This window comes from Amblyraja radiata, unplaced genomic scaffold, assembly GCF_010909765.2.
Source record: "Amblyraja radiata isolate CabotCenter1 unplaced genomic scaffold, sAmbRad1.1.pri scaffold_468_ctg1, whole genome shotgun sequence".
NCBI classification, from domain to species: domain Eukaryota; kingdom Metazoa; phylum Chordata; class Chondrichthyes; order Rajiformes; family Rajidae; genus Amblyraja; species Amblyraja radiata.
The window spans coordinates 2,501-19,711 of record NW_022630555.1 but is presented as its reverse complement, the minus strand read 5'-3'; the positions used below and the strand labels follow the sequence as shown (position 1 = coordinate 19,711).

General features: G+C 53.5%; 2 protein-coding genes and 1 non-coding gene across 3 annotated transcripts in view; 2 read left to right on the top strand and 1 right to left on the bottom strand.

Annotated features, from left to right (window-relative positions):
* Window positions 1-1,435: 1,435 nt before the first annotated feature.
* Window positions 1,436-1,633, bottom strand: LOC116969997. Its single transcript, XR_004410984.1, has one exon. It is a non-coding gene; the product is annotated as a U2 spliceosomal RNA (small nuclear RNA).
* Window positions 1,634-5,788: 4,155 nt separating this feature from the next.
* lamtor2 (late endosomal/lysosomal adaptor, MAPK and MTOR activator 2) lies at window positions 5,789-9,847 on the top strand. The gene is made up of 4 exons (XM_033016739.1): window positions 5,789-5,936; window positions 7,815-7,977; window positions 8,409-8,498; window positions 9,608-9,847. The coding sequence occupies exons 1-4, from the start codon at window positions 5,869-5,871 to the stop codon at window positions 9,662-9,664; spliced, it is 378 nt and encodes a 125-aa protein (XP_032872630.1). The 5' UTR covers window positions 5,789-5,868; the 3' UTR covers window positions 9,665-9,847.
* Window positions 9,848-13,806: 3,959 nt separating this feature from the next.
* Window positions 13,807-17,211, top strand: part of LOC116969990 (ras-related protein Rab-25-like) — a 5,899-nt gene continuing 2,494 nt past the window's right edge. The window contains exon 1 of the mRNA XM_033016735.1: window positions 13,807-13,999. Within this exon, the coding sequence (XP_032872626.1) occupies window positions 13,960-13,999 (40 nt within the window). The 5' untranslated portion in view covers window positions 13,807-13,959. The remainder of the gene's footprint in view (window positions 14,000-17,211) is intronic.

Sequence of the window (17,211 nt, the reverse complement as noted above, 5' to 3'; positions counted from 1 at the left end):
GGGCCCAATGGCCACTGCACTGCTCCCGATGCCCTGGGGCTGGAGCCCCTCGACCGCTGCACTGCTCCCGATGCCCTGGGGCTGGAGCCCCTTGACCGCTGCACTGCTCCCGATGCCCTGGGGCTGGAGCTCCTCGATCGCTGCACTGCTCCCGTTGTCCTGGAGCCGGAGCCCCTCGACCGCTGCACTGCTCCCGTTGTCCTGGGGCCGGAGCCCCTCAATCGCTGCACTGCTCCCGATGTCCTGGGGCTGGAGCCCCTCGACCGCTGCACTGCTCTCGGTCTCCTGGTGCAGGTGTACAATCGTCCTGCACCTTCTCCTTTCCGCCCCGATTTTCTTCTTGTGGGGTTTCCCGTTCGCCTCATCCTCCGACGAGGAGAGGTTTCTCCCTTCTGTCAGGGAGAGAGACCGTTTTTTGGTGGTTTTTTTGGGCTTGCCATCCCTTTCTGGCCTCTGCTCCGTGTGCTGACCCTTCTGGTGTTTTTTGTATTTTACAGTAGTCCAAATTTGCTCTCCCCCCTCCTCCATCGACTCTCCCTCCTGGGCTTGGTGCTGGAGTTCTCCTGGCACTTGGGGGCTCGAGGTGGTTGAGGTGGCTGAGGTGGTTGGGCTGTCCTCATCCCTGTTTCCCCTTTCTGCTGGGGACTTGGCAGTGGTAGTGGGTGTCTCACCTACCCTGGGGGTGCTGGAAGCCGCCCCTCTTGTTGCCTGTGCATATGTGCATGCTCTTTTTGGGCAGGCCCTGTAAAGGTGGCCTCCCTCCCCACACAGGTTACAGTTCTTGCTGGCTTGACAGTCCTTTGTCTCGTGGCCCTCCGTTTTGCACTTTTTGCAGACCACTGCATTGCATTGGGCCATCACATGTCCAGGCTTATTACACTTTCTGCAAACTCTGGGCTGCCCCACGTAAATTAAATATCCTCGGTTTCCTCCAATTGCGAACACCGATGGAGGATGGAGGAGAGTTCCTTCCTTGTCCACCCTCAGTTTTACCTTGACCTGCCGCTTGCTCGTCCAAATCCCATGCAGATCCTTCACGTCCACGCTGTTCACTGCTCCGTCGACGTAGCGAGCAAGGAAGGTGAGGACATCCACTACGGGCACATGTGGGTTGAACATATGGACCGTGATCGTCCTTTCCTTTTGGTTTGGGAGGGTGAAGAGTGGCTGCACCTTCAGCAACGACAGCGGAGCTTCATTCCCCTTCTCCTTGAAATCCTTTAGCAGTTTTTGCCATCCTGTCGGAAGCACAAATGTAACATCGAAATAGCCGTTACCCGGGAAGTCCTGGAGGCAGTAGATATCCCTGGGCTCGAACTTGCAGGTTTCCAGCAATACCTTTTTTACAAAGGTGTCCCGACTGAAGGGCATCCCCTCACTGAGATCCTTGACACTAATCCTCAGGGTATTGCGGATACCCTGTCCTCTAGTTCCCATTGCAGCTGCCATTGCTACGATTTTTTTTTAAATCGTAATCTGCAGCTCCTGTCCTTAAAGGACCGCCAGGACTGTTCTAATAAGAACAGATCTCTTTCCCTGTTCTAACAAGAACAGATGCTCTTTATATAGCTCTTTTACTGACTGATAAGAACAGATACTACACTTGATCTTAGCCAAAAGGCCGAGAAGCTGGGAAAACCACCTTGGTGATCATGGTGTCTCCCCTGCCGAGCTGTAATCAATGAATAACAGCCTGACATATGAGTTTTTGTTGTCCAAGTGGTCCAGTGCGGAGTGGAGGGCCAGCGAGATCGCATCCACCGTTGATCTGTTGTGGTGGTACGCGAACTGCAGTGGGTCCAGGTTTTTGTCGATGTAGGAGTTGATTTGCTCCATGATCAACCTCTCAAAGCACTTCATCACCACCGGCGTTAGTGCCACTGGTCGATAGTCATTGAGGCATGTCACCTTACTCTTCTTGGGCACCGGTATAATTGATGCCCTTTTAAAGCAGGTGGGGACCTCAGACCTCAGAAGTGAGAGGTTGAAAATGTCCGTAAAAACTCCCGCCAGTTGGTCCGCACAGGTTTTTAGAACACGACCGGGTATACCATCAGGACCAGGTGCTTTTCGGGGGTTCACCCCCCTGAAGGATTTCCTGACATCGGCCTCTGTGACTGAGACTGAAATGCCATCGCAGCGAATGGGGGATCGGGAAGGCACATCAGTATTCTCCCTGTCAAAGCGTGCGTAAAACGCATTGAGCTCGTCAGGGAGTGATGTTACACCGGCATTCGAGCTGCCTCCTGGTTTCGCCTTGTAGGAGGTGATTGCATTCAGACCCTGCCACAGCTGCCGAACATCTGTCTCGTCCTCCAGTTTGGAGCAGAAGTCCCTTTTGGCCTTTTTGATGGCCTTACCAAGGTCGTATCTGGTCTTCATGTAGGCCACTGTATCATTGGAGGTGAATGCCCTGTGTCTGGACTTCAGGAGAGTGCGGATCTCAAAGTTCATCCAAGGTTTCTGATTGGGAAACACTCGGAAGGTTTTTGTAGGGATGCAATCCTCCACACATTTCTTTATGAAGTCTGTAACGACTGTGGCATATTCGTTCAAGTCCGTTGCCGAGTCCTTGAACATTGCCCAGTCTACAGACTCCAAACAGTCCTGGAGTTGTTCTTCTGCCCCCCCCCCCCCCCCCCCCCCCCCCCCCCCGACCAGCTCTGTGCTGTCCTCACTTCTGGGGGTGCGCTCTTTAATTGCTGCTTGTAGGCAGGAAGAAGCAGCACCGCGGTATGGTCGGACTTACCGAAGTGAGGGCGAGGGATAGAACGATAGGCATTCTTGATGGTGGTGTAGCAGTGGTCGAGGGTGTTAGGTCCTCTGGTGCAGCAGGAGACATGTTGGTGGAAGTTGGGGAGTGATTTCTTGAGGTTCGCCTTATTGAAGTCCCCAGCAATGGTGGTAAATGCCTCGGGGTAAGACGTCTGGTGTTTGTTGACCACGGCCTGCAGCTCCTCCAGTGCCAGACGGACGTCTGCCCGGGGTGGGATGTAGACCGCGGTCAGGATAACGGAGGTGAATTCTCTCGGGAGGTAGAAGGGACGGCACTTCACCGCCAGATGTTCGAGGTGTGGAGAGCAGGAGTTGGACAGGACTGCCACGTCGGAACACCACGCAGAGTTGACCATGAGGCAGACGCCCCCTCCTCTCCCTTTCCCAGATGCCAGGGTACGGTCCATGCGGTGGATGGAGAACACTTCAGGCTGGACCGCTGAGTCTGGGGAGCTGGGGGTGAGCCATGTCTCTGTGAAACAGAACACAGAGCATTCCCTCAGCTCCCTTTGGGAGGGAGGAGAGGATGCAGCCAATTTCTAGTCACTGAGGAAAGGTCTCGGCCTCAACTGTTGAGGTTTCGGGTAGAGTCTCTTCTTGCGGATGGATAGGGTGGAGGAGAGGAAGATTGGTGGTATACAGAGATAGGTGGCACAGCGGTAGAGTTGCTGCCTCACAGCGCCAGAGACCCGGGTTCGATCCCGTCTGCAACGAGTTTGTAGATTCTCCGATTTAATCTGCAAGTCGAATCGGTTGTAAAGAAACCAAGCTCACTGCTTGCATTTATTTCTCGAGGGCTTGAACACAAAAAACAGGGTTTTGTAATCAGTGGCAGACTGGGTCTAAAAATATTGGTTTGCAGCAGACAAAGGGGGCCCACCCACAACTACAATGCTATCATTTAACTGGGGCCCACTTGCCATCAGGCAAGCTGACACCCTGGCCAGTCCGCCACTGTTTGTAATGCAGAGTAAACAAAAAATGTTGGAGAATCTAAGCGGGTGAGGCAGCATCTATGGAGAAAAGAGAGTTGGTGAAGTTTCAGGTTGAGACCCTTCTGAGCCTCTACAAGGCCACATTTGGATTATTGTGAGCAGTTTTAGGCCCCATATCTGAGGAAGGATGTCCTGCCTGGAGAGGGTCCAGAGGAGGTTTACAAGGATGATCCCAGGAATTAGTGTGAGAACCAAGATGGCATCGACGATGGCTGCCACGGTGTACTGCTCCTTGCTGTTTTGTCTGCGTTTGTGACGTCTATGGAAATCCCACAAAGATAACTTTCATGAGAGGGGGACATTTACATCAGACATTCGGTTCCACCAAACATTGTACCGGATTCTTCTCACTCGCTGGATTATTTGGACATACTCGTCGGCGGGGCTGTGGCAGGGGCAGAGGCAACACAGCTTTAGCGTTTCCAAACCAAAGGTAACACAGCTTTAGCATTCCCAAACTATATTTTCAAACCACATTAAGGGCACTGACAGGTTAGTAAAACCACTCACAGTTTAGTTAACATGTGTTCAGTGTTATTCACAGCTCAGACTGAGAGACGTGACCCTCTCGCTTCCCCCATCTTGCAGAGACTGAGGCACTCAACACTTCTGGGTTTTATAGTCCCTCCGGAAGGGGAGTGGCATTCAGGAGAGAGAATCTCAACATTTTTTAAACACTAATAACTCTTTTATTTTTAATCGGTGGGAAAAATCCTTGTGTCCTGCGCAGCGGAGGGGGACTCTGAGTAAGATGGCCAAAAATCACAGCCGTAAGTGGTAACGTTTTTTCTAAAATCAATATACAGAACAACAAGTGGTCAAGATCAGACTTTAGTAATATATAGATAGATAAAATTACCCCTGTTAAAAGTTGGGAGGTAGACAAAAATACTGGAGAAACTCAGCGGGTGCAGCAGCATCTATGGAGCGAAGGAAATAGGTAACGTTTCGGGCCGAAACCCTTCTTCAGACTGATAGGGGATGGGGGCGGGGAGAAGGAAGGAAAAAGGAGGAGTCGGAGTCCGAGGGCTGGGGGATGGGATGAGACAGCTCGAGGGCTGGGGAAGGGGAGGAGACAACAAGGGCTAACAAAATTGGGAGAATTCAATGTTCATGCCCCCAGGATGCAGGCTCCCCAAGCGGAATATGCGGTGCTGTTCCACCAATTTCCAGTGTTGCTCGCTCTGGCCATGGAGGAGACCCAGGACAGAGAGGTCGGATACGGAGTGGGAGGGGGAGTTGAAGTGCTGAGCCACCGGGAGGTCAGGTAGGTTCTTGCGGACGGAGCGGAGGTGTTGGGCGAAACGATCACCCAACCTCCGCTTGGTCTCACCGAAGTTGGGAGGAGTCACCTTTACCAACATGGCGGCGCAGTCACATCAACGGGCCCCAGAGCCCTCACCAAGATGGTGGACATCCTCGCCCACCCAACGTACCCTCACCAAGATGGCGGACACCCTCGCCCACCCAACGTGCCCTCACCAAGATGGCGGACACCCTCGCCCACCCAACATGCCCTCACCAAGATGGCGGACATCATCGTCCAATGTCCCCATACCAAGATGGCGGACATCCTCGCCCAACGCGCCCTCACCAAGATGGCGGACATCCTCGCCCATCCAACGTGCCCTTACCAAGATGGCGGACATCCTCGCCCACCCAACGTGCCCTCACCAATATGGCGGTGGTGGCTTTGTTCTCTTTTGTGTGGAAAGAAGACTCTGTCTCGGTTATACATTAACCCAGAGCTACGAAGGAAGTGATAGTAATACTACATCGCCCATCCCTTCTCTCCAGAGAAGCTGCCCGTCCCACGGAGTTACTCCGGCGTCTTTTGTCTACGCGGGGGTCCATCGGCGGGACTACATCCCCCATAGTTCACTGCGGGCGGTGCATCCGCTCACGGGATATGACGGTCGCGTGGACTACATCCCCCAGGGTGCTCGGCGGCCTGGTTTCCGGTCACGGGGGGGTTGTATAAGATCTTTGATCCTGCTCCGCTATAAGATCTTTGGTGTAAACCGGGACTACATCCCCCAGGGTGCTCGGCGGCCGGGCGGGTTTCCGGTACCAGGCTGCTTCCGGCGGGGGAGTGAGGATGCTGCGGCCTAAAGCTCTGACCCAGGTCCTGAGTCAGGCCAACACTGCGGGCGTCCAGAGCACCCTGTGAGTGGGGGATGGGTGGGGTCTAGAGCACCCTGTGAGTGGGGGATGGGTGGGGTCTAGAGCACCCTGTGAGTGGGGGATGGAGAGAGAGAGGGTGGGGGGAGGAGGGAGAGGGTGGGGGAGAGAGAAGGGGGTGGGGTCCAGAGCACCCTGTGAGGGGGTGAGGGAGGATAGAGGGTGGGGGGGGGGGGTAGAGGAAGACAAAGGGTGGGGGAGAGGGGAGGAAGAGAGAGGGGGGGGGGGAGGCAGCACCCTGTGAGGGTGGGTGGGGCCCAGAGCACCCTGTGAGTGGAAGTGAAGGGAGGGGCTGGGGAGAAAGTTGAGGGGGGGGGGAGCGGAGGAGGGAGAGTTGGTAGTGCAGTATCCAGTGAACGTGAGCGGGTGAAGGTGGGAGAGATGGGAGGAGGGGCACGTAGGATGAGGTGGGGGTGGAGGAAGGGGGTAGGAGGCTAGGCGTGGGGGAGACGAGGTAGTGTGGGAAGGGGCGTGAGGGATGAGGGAGGGGGTAGGGACTGGGGTGAAAGGGGGGGGGGTTTAGGTGTAGAGTTACTGTCAAAGATAGACACAAAATGCTGGAGTAACTCAGTGGGACAGGCAGCATCTCTGGAGAGAAGGAATGGGTGATGTTACGGGTCGAGACCCTTCTTCAGACTGGAGAACCCGCTGAGTTACTCCAGCAATTTGTGACTGTCTTTGGTTTTAAAAACCAGCACCTGCAGTTCCTTCCTACACTTCAGAGTTAGTGTGTCGCCTCTCCCCACCCACCCGCTCCTGACCCCACACTGTACTCCCCCCCCCCCCCCCCCACAGATCTCCTGTTGTAGCCCAGTCCATCACACAGACCGCACTCCCCACCATTGTAGATGTAGCCCAGTCCATCACACAGACCACACTCCCCACCATTGTAGATGTAGCCCAGTCCATCACACAGACCACACTCCCCACCATCAACTCCATCTCCACTTCACGCTGCCTCGGGAGAGCAGCCGACATCATCAAAGACGTGTCCCTGTCCCACCCCGGTCATTCCTTCTTCTCCCCGCTCCCGTCCGGCAGAAGGTACAGAAGCTTGAAAGCGCGCACCACCACACTCAGGAACAGCTTCTTCCCCTCTGTTATCAGGCTTCATAACAAACGGTCCTTCCATAAGCTAGGGTACCGTCCGATTCACCTCTACCCCATTGCCGACATTGGACTTTGTCTCTGGAGCTGGTGTTCAACAATGCCGAGAACTATATTCTGCAATCTGTATCTTCCCCTTTGTTCTACCTGTTGTACTGGAGTTTGGCTTGATTGTATTTATGTGTGGGATTAACTCAATAGATTGGAAAGCATACCTATTGTGTTTGAGTTTGACTTTATATTAAGATTTTAGAGAGATACAGCTCGGAAACAGCACCTTCAGCCCACCGAATCCGCACTGACCAGCAACATCCCCGCACACTAACATTGTCCCATACATTGTGGCATTCAGTGGGGAGTTCACGTCATGGGAGGAGAATGAGGCCATTTGACCCATCGAGTCTATTCTGCCAGTCAATCATGGCTGAATCCTTTCACTCTCCTCTCTCTCCCCCCTCTCTCCCCCCTCTCTCTCGCCTCTCTCTCTCCCCCTCTCTCTCCCCACCCCTCTCTCCTCCTCTCTCCCCCCTCTTCCCCTCTTCTCCCTCTCCCCCCTCCTCTCTCCTCTCCCCTCTCCCCTCTCCCCTCTCTCCCCTCTCTCTTTCCCCCTCTCCCCTCTTCTCTCTCCCTCTTCTTCGCCCATCGTCCCCCCTCTCCCTATCCCCCCTCTCCCCTTCATCCCCCTCCCCCCTCCCCCCTCTCCTCCTCTCCCCCTCTCTCCCTCTCCCCCCTTTTCCCCCTCTCCCCCTCCCCTAGCCTGTTGAACAATGAGGGTTCGTTGCTGGCCTACTCTGGTTATGGCGACACCGACGCCCGGGTAACGGCCGCCATCGCCAGCAACATCTGGGCAGCGTACGCCAAGAACGGGCACCTGGCCTTCAACGAGGACCCGCTTCGGTTCATCCTCATGGACTGCATGGTGGGCACCGGGGGCCGGGGGGGGGGAGGGGGAAGAGGATGCGGAGAACTGAAGGGCTGAAGGGGAGAGGGGGGGGCTGGAGAGGGAGGCTAGGGGGAGTAGGGAGAGGGGGAAAGGGAAAAGAGGTGACGGAGAACTGAAGGGGAGAGGAGGGGGAGGAAACTGGGAGGGAACGATACTGGCAGGGATGGTGGGGAGAGTTTCATCTTCAAGGAGCAGGGAGGGCGAGAGGAATAGGAAAGAGGGGAGAGGGAGGAGGTGGGCACAGGGAGGGGGGTGTGGGTGAGAGGAGGGTAAGTGGAGGGGGAGGGGTGTGGGGAAGTGAGCGGGTGGTGGGGCGGAGGGAAGGATAGGGGCAGGGATGGATGGTTGGGAGGGAGGGGGAGTGTGTGTGTGTGTGTGCGCGTGCTGACCTGGTACTGGCCCCACAGGAGGGCCGAGTGGCCATCACGAGGGTGGCCAACCTGCTGCTGTGTATGTACGCCCGTGAGACGGTGGGATTCGGAATGTTGCAGGCTAAGGTGAGACCACCACCGATGATGGGGAGGGGGAGAGGGTGGGGGAGAGAGGGATTGGGGGTGGAAAGATGGCCATAGACTCAGAATCAAAGGACGTGGTTTTAAAAATACCTGTAGACTTGCCTGTCATATACACCCCCCCCCCTCCCCTCACCTGAGTGACTAGCCCAGGTGTTCATAAGGGTTAGGAGCAGAATTAAGCCATTCGGCCCATCAAGTCTACTCCGCTCTCCCTCTCCCTCCTAACCCCATTCTCCTGCCTTCTCCCCATAACCCCTGACACCCGAACTAATCAAGAATCTATCTATCTCTGCCTTAAAAATATACACTGACTTGTGGCCTCCGCAGCCGTCTGTGGCAAAGAATTCCACAGATTCACCACCCTCTGACTAAAGAAATTCCTCCGCATCTCCTTTCTAAAGGAACGTTCTTTAATTCTGAGGCTGTGCCCTCTGGTCCTAGACTCTCCCACTAGTGGAAGCATCCTCTCCACATCCACTCTATCCAGGCCTTTCACTATGCTGTACGTTTCAATGCCCCCCCCCCCCCCCCCCCCCTTCATCTTTCTAAACTCCAGCGAGTACAGGCCCAGTGCTGACAAACGCTCATCATATGTTAACCCACTCATTCCTGGGATCGTTCCTGTAAATCTCCTCTGGACCCTCTCCAGAGCCAGCACATCCTTCCTCAGATATGGGGCCCAAATTTGCTCACAATATCCCAAATGCGGCCTGACCAGCGCCTTATAGAGCCTCAACATTACACCACTGTTTATATATTCCAGTCCTCTCTAAATAAATTCCTTAACTTGAGACGTACACGCAACTCCACATTGGGCCAAAGGGGGAAACATTTTAGTTTAGTTTAGAGATACAATGCGGTAACAGTCCCTTTGGCCCACTGAGTCCGCACCGACCAGCGATCCCTGCACATTAACACCATCCTACACACAGTAGGGACCATTTATATTTACACCAAGCCAATCCAGTACAGCTTTAGGGAACAGGAGGATTCTTGGCCTCGGGTGCTAGCAGGGATCCGATGGCTGGAATGGCCTTCCTGCCCGGTTGGCATGGCGCGTCTGACTTTCTCTTCCCTTCCTCTCCCTGCAGGCTGAGGCTTTAGTCCAGTACCTGGAGGAACCCCTCACCCAGGTGGCTGCATCGTAGGTGAGGGGGGGACCATTAAGGTGACGCTCCAGAAAAATGGAGGCTCTTCGGGGTACAGCAGGGAAGGGGTTGTTTGATTTAAGAGCGTCGTCTCAGATCGGGTCGAAGGCCTTGTCTCAAACCGCCGGGGATAAATGTTTAGCTTGCTCTTTGTGAAACAATAAACGTGTGGAGAAAATGGGACAGAGGGACTGATTATGTTGTTGGACCCTGAGCAAAATGGCTCCCTGTGCCACAGGATGTGGCTTTGGTGTTTAGTTCAGTTCCGCTTATTTTAGAGATACAGCGCGGAAACAGGCCCTTCGGCCCCCCGAGTCCGTGCCGATGGGCATCATTTATCTCTTAAACCTGTGACTATAAAGTGTGTGGCATTGTAGACAGTGATTATCAAAGATTACAGCAGGATCTTGATCAGTTGGGCAAGTGGGCTGACGAATGGTTAGTTTAGATCAGAGATACAGCACGGAAACAGGCCCTTCGGCCCACTGAGCCCGCGCCGACCAGCGATCCCCGTACACTAACACTATCCTACACACACCAGGGACAAGTTACAATTTGACCAAAGCCAATTAACCTACAATTAACGCACGTCTTTGGAGTGTGGGAGGAAACCGGAGCACCCGGAGAAAACCCACGCAGGTCACGAGGAGAACGTGCAAACTCCGTACAGACAGCACCCGTAGTCAGGATTGAACCCGGGTCTCTGGCGCCGTGAGGCAGCGACTCTACCCGCTGCGCCACTCCATCTCTTGTAGACTCTTCGCAGGTGTGTGTAGGGGTGGTGTCTGGCAGGAGAATACAGGTAAGGCAAGGTCAGTAAAGGCTGAAATTCAGAGCAATGTAGATCAGAAACAGGCCCTTCAGCCACACGGTCTGTCCTTGAACACGAGGCCAAGCTAAATGATTCACCACCTTCACTTGATCCATACACCCAGCATATTCATGTGCCTCTTGAACACCACTATCGTATCTGCCTCCACCACCACCCCTGGCAGTGCAAGAACAGGCTACTGATTGTGGATGATCAGCCATGATCACATTGAATGGGGGTGCTGGCTCGAATGGCCTACTCCTGCACCTGCACGGGACGACAGATGGCACAATGGGCTAAGCATTCGGCTGGCAACCGGAAGGTAGCCGGTTCGAATCCCGCTTGGAGTGCATACTGTCGTTGTGTCCTTGGGCAAGACACTTCACCCACCTTTGCCTGTGTGTGAATGTGTGTGAGTGATTGGTGGTGGTCGGAGGGGCCGTAGGCGCAGATTGGCAGCCACGCTTCCGTCAGTCTGCCCCAGGGCAGCTGTGGCTACAGAAGTAGCTTACCACCACCGAGTGTGACTGAGGAGTGAATGAATAATGCGATGTAAAGAGCCTTGAGTATTAGAAAGGCGCTATATAAATCCCATCCATTATTATTATTATTATTTCCCCTGTTTCTCTGTCGGTTGTCCTGGTGGCGTTGCATGGTCGGCCTGGCCAAACGTTGGCCGCGGTGACCTCCACCGCTGTAGGCCGCGAGCGGTCCACGCGTTTGCCGGCCTCTTGGAGCGGAGCTCGGTCCAGCCAGAGGAGCAGGGTTTTTTTTACACAGAGGGTGGTGGGTGCCTGGAATGCGCTGCCAGGGGTGGTGGTGGAGGCAGATACGACAGCGGTGTTTAAGAGGCTAATCGAGGATGCAGAAGAGATGGCGTCTAGATTAGACGGTTCCAGCTCAGATTCAACTTTATAGTTATTGTGCAGTGTACAGTACAGAGACAACGAAATGCAGTTAGCATCTCCCTAGAAGAGCGACATAAATATGAGCAATAAATAAATATATTTACGTGCATACAGTCATATTGTTTTTCCGGTGGGAGGAGTGTCCGGGGGGGGGGGGGGGTGATTGGCAGTCACCGAGGTACAGTGTTGAGTAGTGTAACAGCTGCAGGGAAGAAGCTGTTACCTGGACCTGCTGGTCCGGCAACGGAGAGACCTGTAGCGCCTCCCGGATGGTAGGAGGGTAAACAGTCCGTGGTTGGGGTGAGAGCAGTCCTTGGCGATGCTGAGCGCCCTTCGCAGACATCGCTTGCTTTGGACAGACTCAATGGAGGGGAGCGAGGAACCGGTGATGCGTTGGGCAATTTTCACCGCCCTCTGCAGTGCTTTCCGGTCGGAGACAGAGCAGTTGCCGTACCATACTGTGTTACAGTTGGTAATGATCCTCTCGATGGTGCAACGGTAGAAGTTCACCAGAATCTGAGGAGACAGGTGGACCTACAGGGAGAGGTTGGACAGACTTGGATTGTTTTGTGTAGGAAGGAACTGCAGATGCTGGTTTAAACCGAAGGTAGACACAAAAAGCTGGAGTAACTCAGCGGAACAGGCAGCATCTCTGGAGAGAAGGAATGGGTGATGTTTCGGGTCGAGACCGGTCAAGGATATGGTTAGAGAAGTATACAAGTTAGAGAAATCAATATTCATGCCACTGGGCTGTAAGCTGCCCAAGTGGAATATGAGATGATGTTCCTCCAATTTGCGTTTAGCCTCACTCTGACAGTGGAGGAGACAATAGATGTTTAAGTAGGAACTGCAGATGCTGGAAAATCGAAGGTACACAAAAGTGCTGGGGAACCTCAACAGGTGCAGCAGCACCTATGGAGCGAAGGAAATAGGAAAAGTTTTGGGCCGAAACCCTTCTTCAGACCTGGAGGAGACAATAGATGCAGGAGGAGGCCATTCGGCCCTTCGAGCCAGCACCGCCATTCAATGTGATCATGGCTGATCATCCTCAATCAGTACCCCGCTCCTGCCTTCTCCCCATATCTTGGTTCTTGGTTCTTGGGTCCTCCAAAATATTCCAACTGGAATTTAAACTGGAGGTGGTGAAGGGACGGATTAAGCCAGAAAGGGTATAAAGAACACACACTATCGAATTTGACATAAAACATCCCCACACAGCAGAATCAAAGTTTCCTATTGTGTGGGAAGGCACCAAAGTCAGTCTCTTCCTCCACTGTTCCTCGTGGTCAATGCCTCCCCAATCCCTCTGCAGTTGCAGCTACGGGCGGCCCGATGTCCAGGACCGCTCGCCGGGGTGATACAAGTCCGACGTCGGGGCTGCGGGACATCCTCAGCAGCGTGGACACCAGAGTCGGCCCCCTCCTACCGGAGTCGGCGGCTTCCAAAGTCCGCAGGCCGCGCCGGGTGGAGACTGCTGCTGGCGGCCCTCTGCAAGGAGCCCCAGGACTCCACGATGTTGTTCAGCGCCGCCCCTGACTCCGCCATCTTTAAGAGCCCTATCTAGCTCTCTCTTGAAAGCATCCAGAGAACCGGCCTCCACCGCCCTCTGAGGCAGAGAATTCCACAGACTCACAACTCTCTGGGTGGAAAAGTGTTTCCTCGTCTCCGTTCTAAATGGCCGACCCCTTATTCTTAGTAAGGACAGGAAGGTGAGTGTGGGAATGGGAAGGATTGTTAAAGTGTTTGGCAACTGGGCGATCAGGTAGGTTCAGGTGGGCTGAGCGAGGGTGTTGAGCGGAACGACCGGCCCAGTCTATGTTTGGTGTCGCCGGCGTATGTATATGAGTCGACATCTTGAGCAATGGATACAGTGGATGAGGCTGGAGGTTGTGCAGGTGAACCAGCGCCTCACCTGGCAGGAGGTGAAGGGACAGGTGTGGTGTAGGGGGGGGGCGGGGCCCAGATGACGTTGGGGTGGGCGGGCCCACGAGTGATGGACAGGTTGGGTGGGGGCGGAGTGCTGTCGTCATGGGCGGGACGCGGTGACGTAATGAGATGGGCGGGGAGCGGAGACGTCGAGAGAGGGGGCGGGACACGGTGGCGTAATGAGGTGCGGCGCGGCGCGGTGACGTCGCGTGGGGGGCGCGGTGACGTCGAGAGAGGGGGCGGGACGCGGTGACGTAATGAGGTGGGGTGGGGCGCGCTGACGTCGAGAGGGCGGGACGAGGGGACGTCGAGAGGGCGGGGCCGGACGAGGTGACGTAATGAGATGGGGCGTGGCGCGGTGACGTCGCGAGGGGGGACGCGGTGACGCAATGGGGCGGGGCGGGGCGTGGTGACGCCATGGGGCAGGGCGCAGTGGCGGTGGGCGTGTCTCGATGACGTCCCGGGGGCGGGGCGGTTGGGTGAGTGACGGGACGCGCTACAGGTGAGGGCGGGGGCGGGGCCTGGCGCTACAGGTGAGGTGGCGCTGGGCCCAGGTACAGGTGGAGCTGCAGGTACAGGTGCGGCTACAGGTGTGGACCCGCCCCGGGGGCGGCATCAGGAAGCGGCGACTGGGCCCGAGCGGCTACAGGATGAGTTCGGCCGAGGATGATTATAACTTTGTGTTTAAAGGTGAGAAATCCCGGCCCCGACCTGGAGCCGTCACTCAATGTAGCCTGGACTAGTAACTAGTGTAACCTGGACTAGTAACTCAATGTAGCCTGGACTAGTAACTCAATGTAGCCTGGACTAGTAACTCAATGTAGCCTGGACTAGTAACTCAATGTAGCCTGGACTAGTAACTCAATGTAGCCTGGACTAGTAACTCAGTGTAGCCTGGACTAGTAACTAGTGTAGCCTGGACTAGTAACTCAGTGTAGCCTGGACTAGTAACTAGTGTAGCCTGGACTAGTAACTCAGTGTAGCCTGGACTAGTCTCAGTGTAGCCTGGACTAGTAACTCAATGTAGCCTGGACTAGTAACTAGTGTAGCCTGGACTAGTAACTCAGTGTAGCCTGGACTAGTCTCAGTGTAGCCTGGACTAGTAACTCAATGTAGCCTGGACTAGTAAATCAGTGTAGCCTGGACTAGTAACTCAATGTAGCCTGGACTAGTAACTAGTGTAACCTGGACTAGTAACTCAATGTAGCCTGGACTAGTAACTAGTGTAGCCTGGACTAGTAACTCAATGTAGCCTGGACTAGTAACTCAATGTAGCCTGGACTAGTCTCAGTGTAGCCTGGACTAGTCTCAGTGTAGCCTGGACTAGTAACTCAATGTAGCCTGGACTAGTAACTAGTGTAGCCTGGACTAGTCTCAGTGTAGCCTGGACTAGTAACTCAGTGTAGCCTGGACTAGTAACTAGTATAGCCTGGACTAGTAACTCAGTGTAGCCTGGACTAGTAACTCAGTGTAGCCTGGACTAGTAACTCAGTGTAACCTGGACTAGTAACTAGTGTAGCCTGGACTAGTCTCAGTGTAGCCTGGACTAGTAACTCAGTGTAGCCTGGACTAGTAACTAGTGTAGCCTGGACTAGTAACTCAGTGTAGCCTGGACTAGTAACTCAGTGTAGCCTGGACTAGTAACTCAGTGTAACCTGGACTAGTAACTAGTGTAGCCTGGACTAGTAACTCAGTGTAGCCTGGACTAGTAACTCAGTGTAGCCTGGACTAGTAACTCAGTGTAACCTGGACTAGTAACTCAGTGTAGCCTGGACTAGTAACTCAATGTAGCCTGGACTAGTAACTAGTGTAGCCTGGACTAGTAACTCAGTGTAGCCTGGACTAGTAACTAGTGTAGCCTGGACTAGTAACTCAGTGTAGCCTGGACTAGTAACTAGTGTAACCTGGACTAGTAACTCAATGTAGCCTGGACTAGTAACTAGTGTAGCCTGAATTAGTAACTCAATGTAGCCTGGACTAGTAACTCAATGTAGCCTGGACTAGTAACTCAATGTAGCCTGGACTAGTAACTAGTGTAGCCTGGACTAGTAACTCAGTGTAGCCTGGACTAGTAACTAGTGTAGCCTGGGCTAGTAACTCAGTGTAGCCTGGACTAGTAACTCAATGTAGCCTGGACTAGTAACTCAATGTAGCCTGGACTAGTAACTAGTGTAGCCTGGACTAGTAACTAGTGTAGCCTGGGCTAGTAACTCAGTGTAGCCTGGACTAGTAACTCAATGTAGCCTGGACTAGTAACTCAATGTAGCCTGGACTAGTAACTAGTGTAGCCTGGACTAGTAACTCAGTGTAGCCTGGACTAGTAACTCAGTCTAACCTGGACTAGTAACTCTGTAGCCTGGACTAGTAACTCAATGTAGCCTGGACTAGTAACTCAATGTAGCCTGGACTAGTAACTAGTGTAGCCTGGACTAGTAACTCAGTGTAGCCTGGACTAGTAACTCAGTGTAACCTGGACTAGTAACTCAGTCTAACCTGGACTAGTAACTCAGTGTAGCCTGGACTAGTAACTCAATGTAGCCTGGACTAGTAACTCAATGTAGCCTGGACTAGTAACTAGTGTAGCCTGGACTAGTAACTCAGTGTAGCCTGGACTAGTAACTCAATGTAGCCTGGACTAGTAACTAGTGTAGCCTGGACTAGTAACTCAGTGTAGCCTGGACTAGTAACTAGTGTAGCCTGGACTAGTAACTCAGTGTAGCCTGGACTAGTAACTAGTGTAGCCTGGACTAGTAACTCAGTGTAGCCTGGACTAGTAACTCAGTGTAGTCTGGACTAGTAACTCAGTGTAACCTGGACTAGTAACTCAGTCTAACCTGGACTAGTAACTCAGTGTAGCCTGGACTAGTAACTCAATGTAGCCTGGACTAGTAACTCAATGTAGCCTGGACTAGTAACTAGTGTAGCCTGGACTAGTAACTCAGTGTAGCCTGGACTAGTAACTCAATGTAGCCTGGACTAGTAACTAGTGTAGCCTGGACTAGTAACTCAGTGTAGCCTGGACTAGTAACTAGTGTAGCCTGGACTAGTAACTCAGTGTAGCCTGGACTAGTAACTAGTGTAACCTGGACTAGTAACTCAATGTAGCCTGGACTAGTAACTAGTGTAGCCTGGATTAGTAACTCAATGTAGCCTGGACTAGTAACTCAATGTAGCCTGGACTAGTAACTCAATGTAGCCTGGACTAGTAACTAGTGTAGCCTGGACTAGTAACTCAGTGTAGCCTGGACTAGTAACTCAGTGTAGCCTGGACTAGTAACTCAGTGTAACCTGGACTAGTAACTCAGTCTAACCTGGACTAGTAACTCAGTGTAGCCTGGACTAGTAACTCAATGTAGCCTGGACTAGTAACTCAATGTAGCCTGGACTAGTAACTCAGTGTAGCCTGGACTAGTAACTCAATGTAGCCTGGACTAGTAACTAGTGTAGCCTGGACTAGTAACTAGTGTAACCTGGACTACTAACTCAGTGTAGCCTGGACTAGTAACTCAGTCTAGCCTGGACTAGTCTCAGTGTAGCCTGGACTAGTCTCAGTGTAGCCTGGACTAGTAACTCAGTGTAGCCTGAACTAGTAACTCAGTGTAGCCTGGACTAGTAACTCAGTCTAGCCTGGACTAGTCTCAGTGTAGCCTGGACTAGTAACTCAGTGTAGCCTGGACTAGTAACTCAATGTAACCTGGACTAGTAACTCAGTGTAGCCTGGACTAGTAACTCAGTGTAGCCTGGACTAGTAACTAGTGTAACCTGGACTAGTAACTCAGTCTAGCCTGGACTAGTAACTCAGTGTAGCCTGGAGCCGTCACTCAGTGTAGCCTGGACTAGTAACTCAGTGTAGCCTGGACTAGTAACTCAGTGTAACCTGGACTAGTAACTCAGTGTAGCCT

What these genes read in the sequence shown, in the direction of transcription:
- lamtor2 (XM_033016739.1), top strand. Translation starts at nt 5,869, where the DNA reads ATGCTGCGGCCTAAAGCTCTGACCCAGGTCCTGAGTCAGGCCAACACT. An exon ending in GCGGGCGTCCAGAGCACCCT is followed by an intron (nt 5,937 to 7,814) that starts GTGAGTGGGGGA and finishes CCCCTCCCCTAG; the next exon opens with CCTGTTGAACAATGAGGGTT. An exon ending in TCATCCTCATGGACTGCATG is followed by an intron (nt 7,978 to 8,408) that starts GTGGGCACCGGG and finishes CTGGCCCCACAG; the next exon opens with GAGGGCCGAGTGGCCATCAC.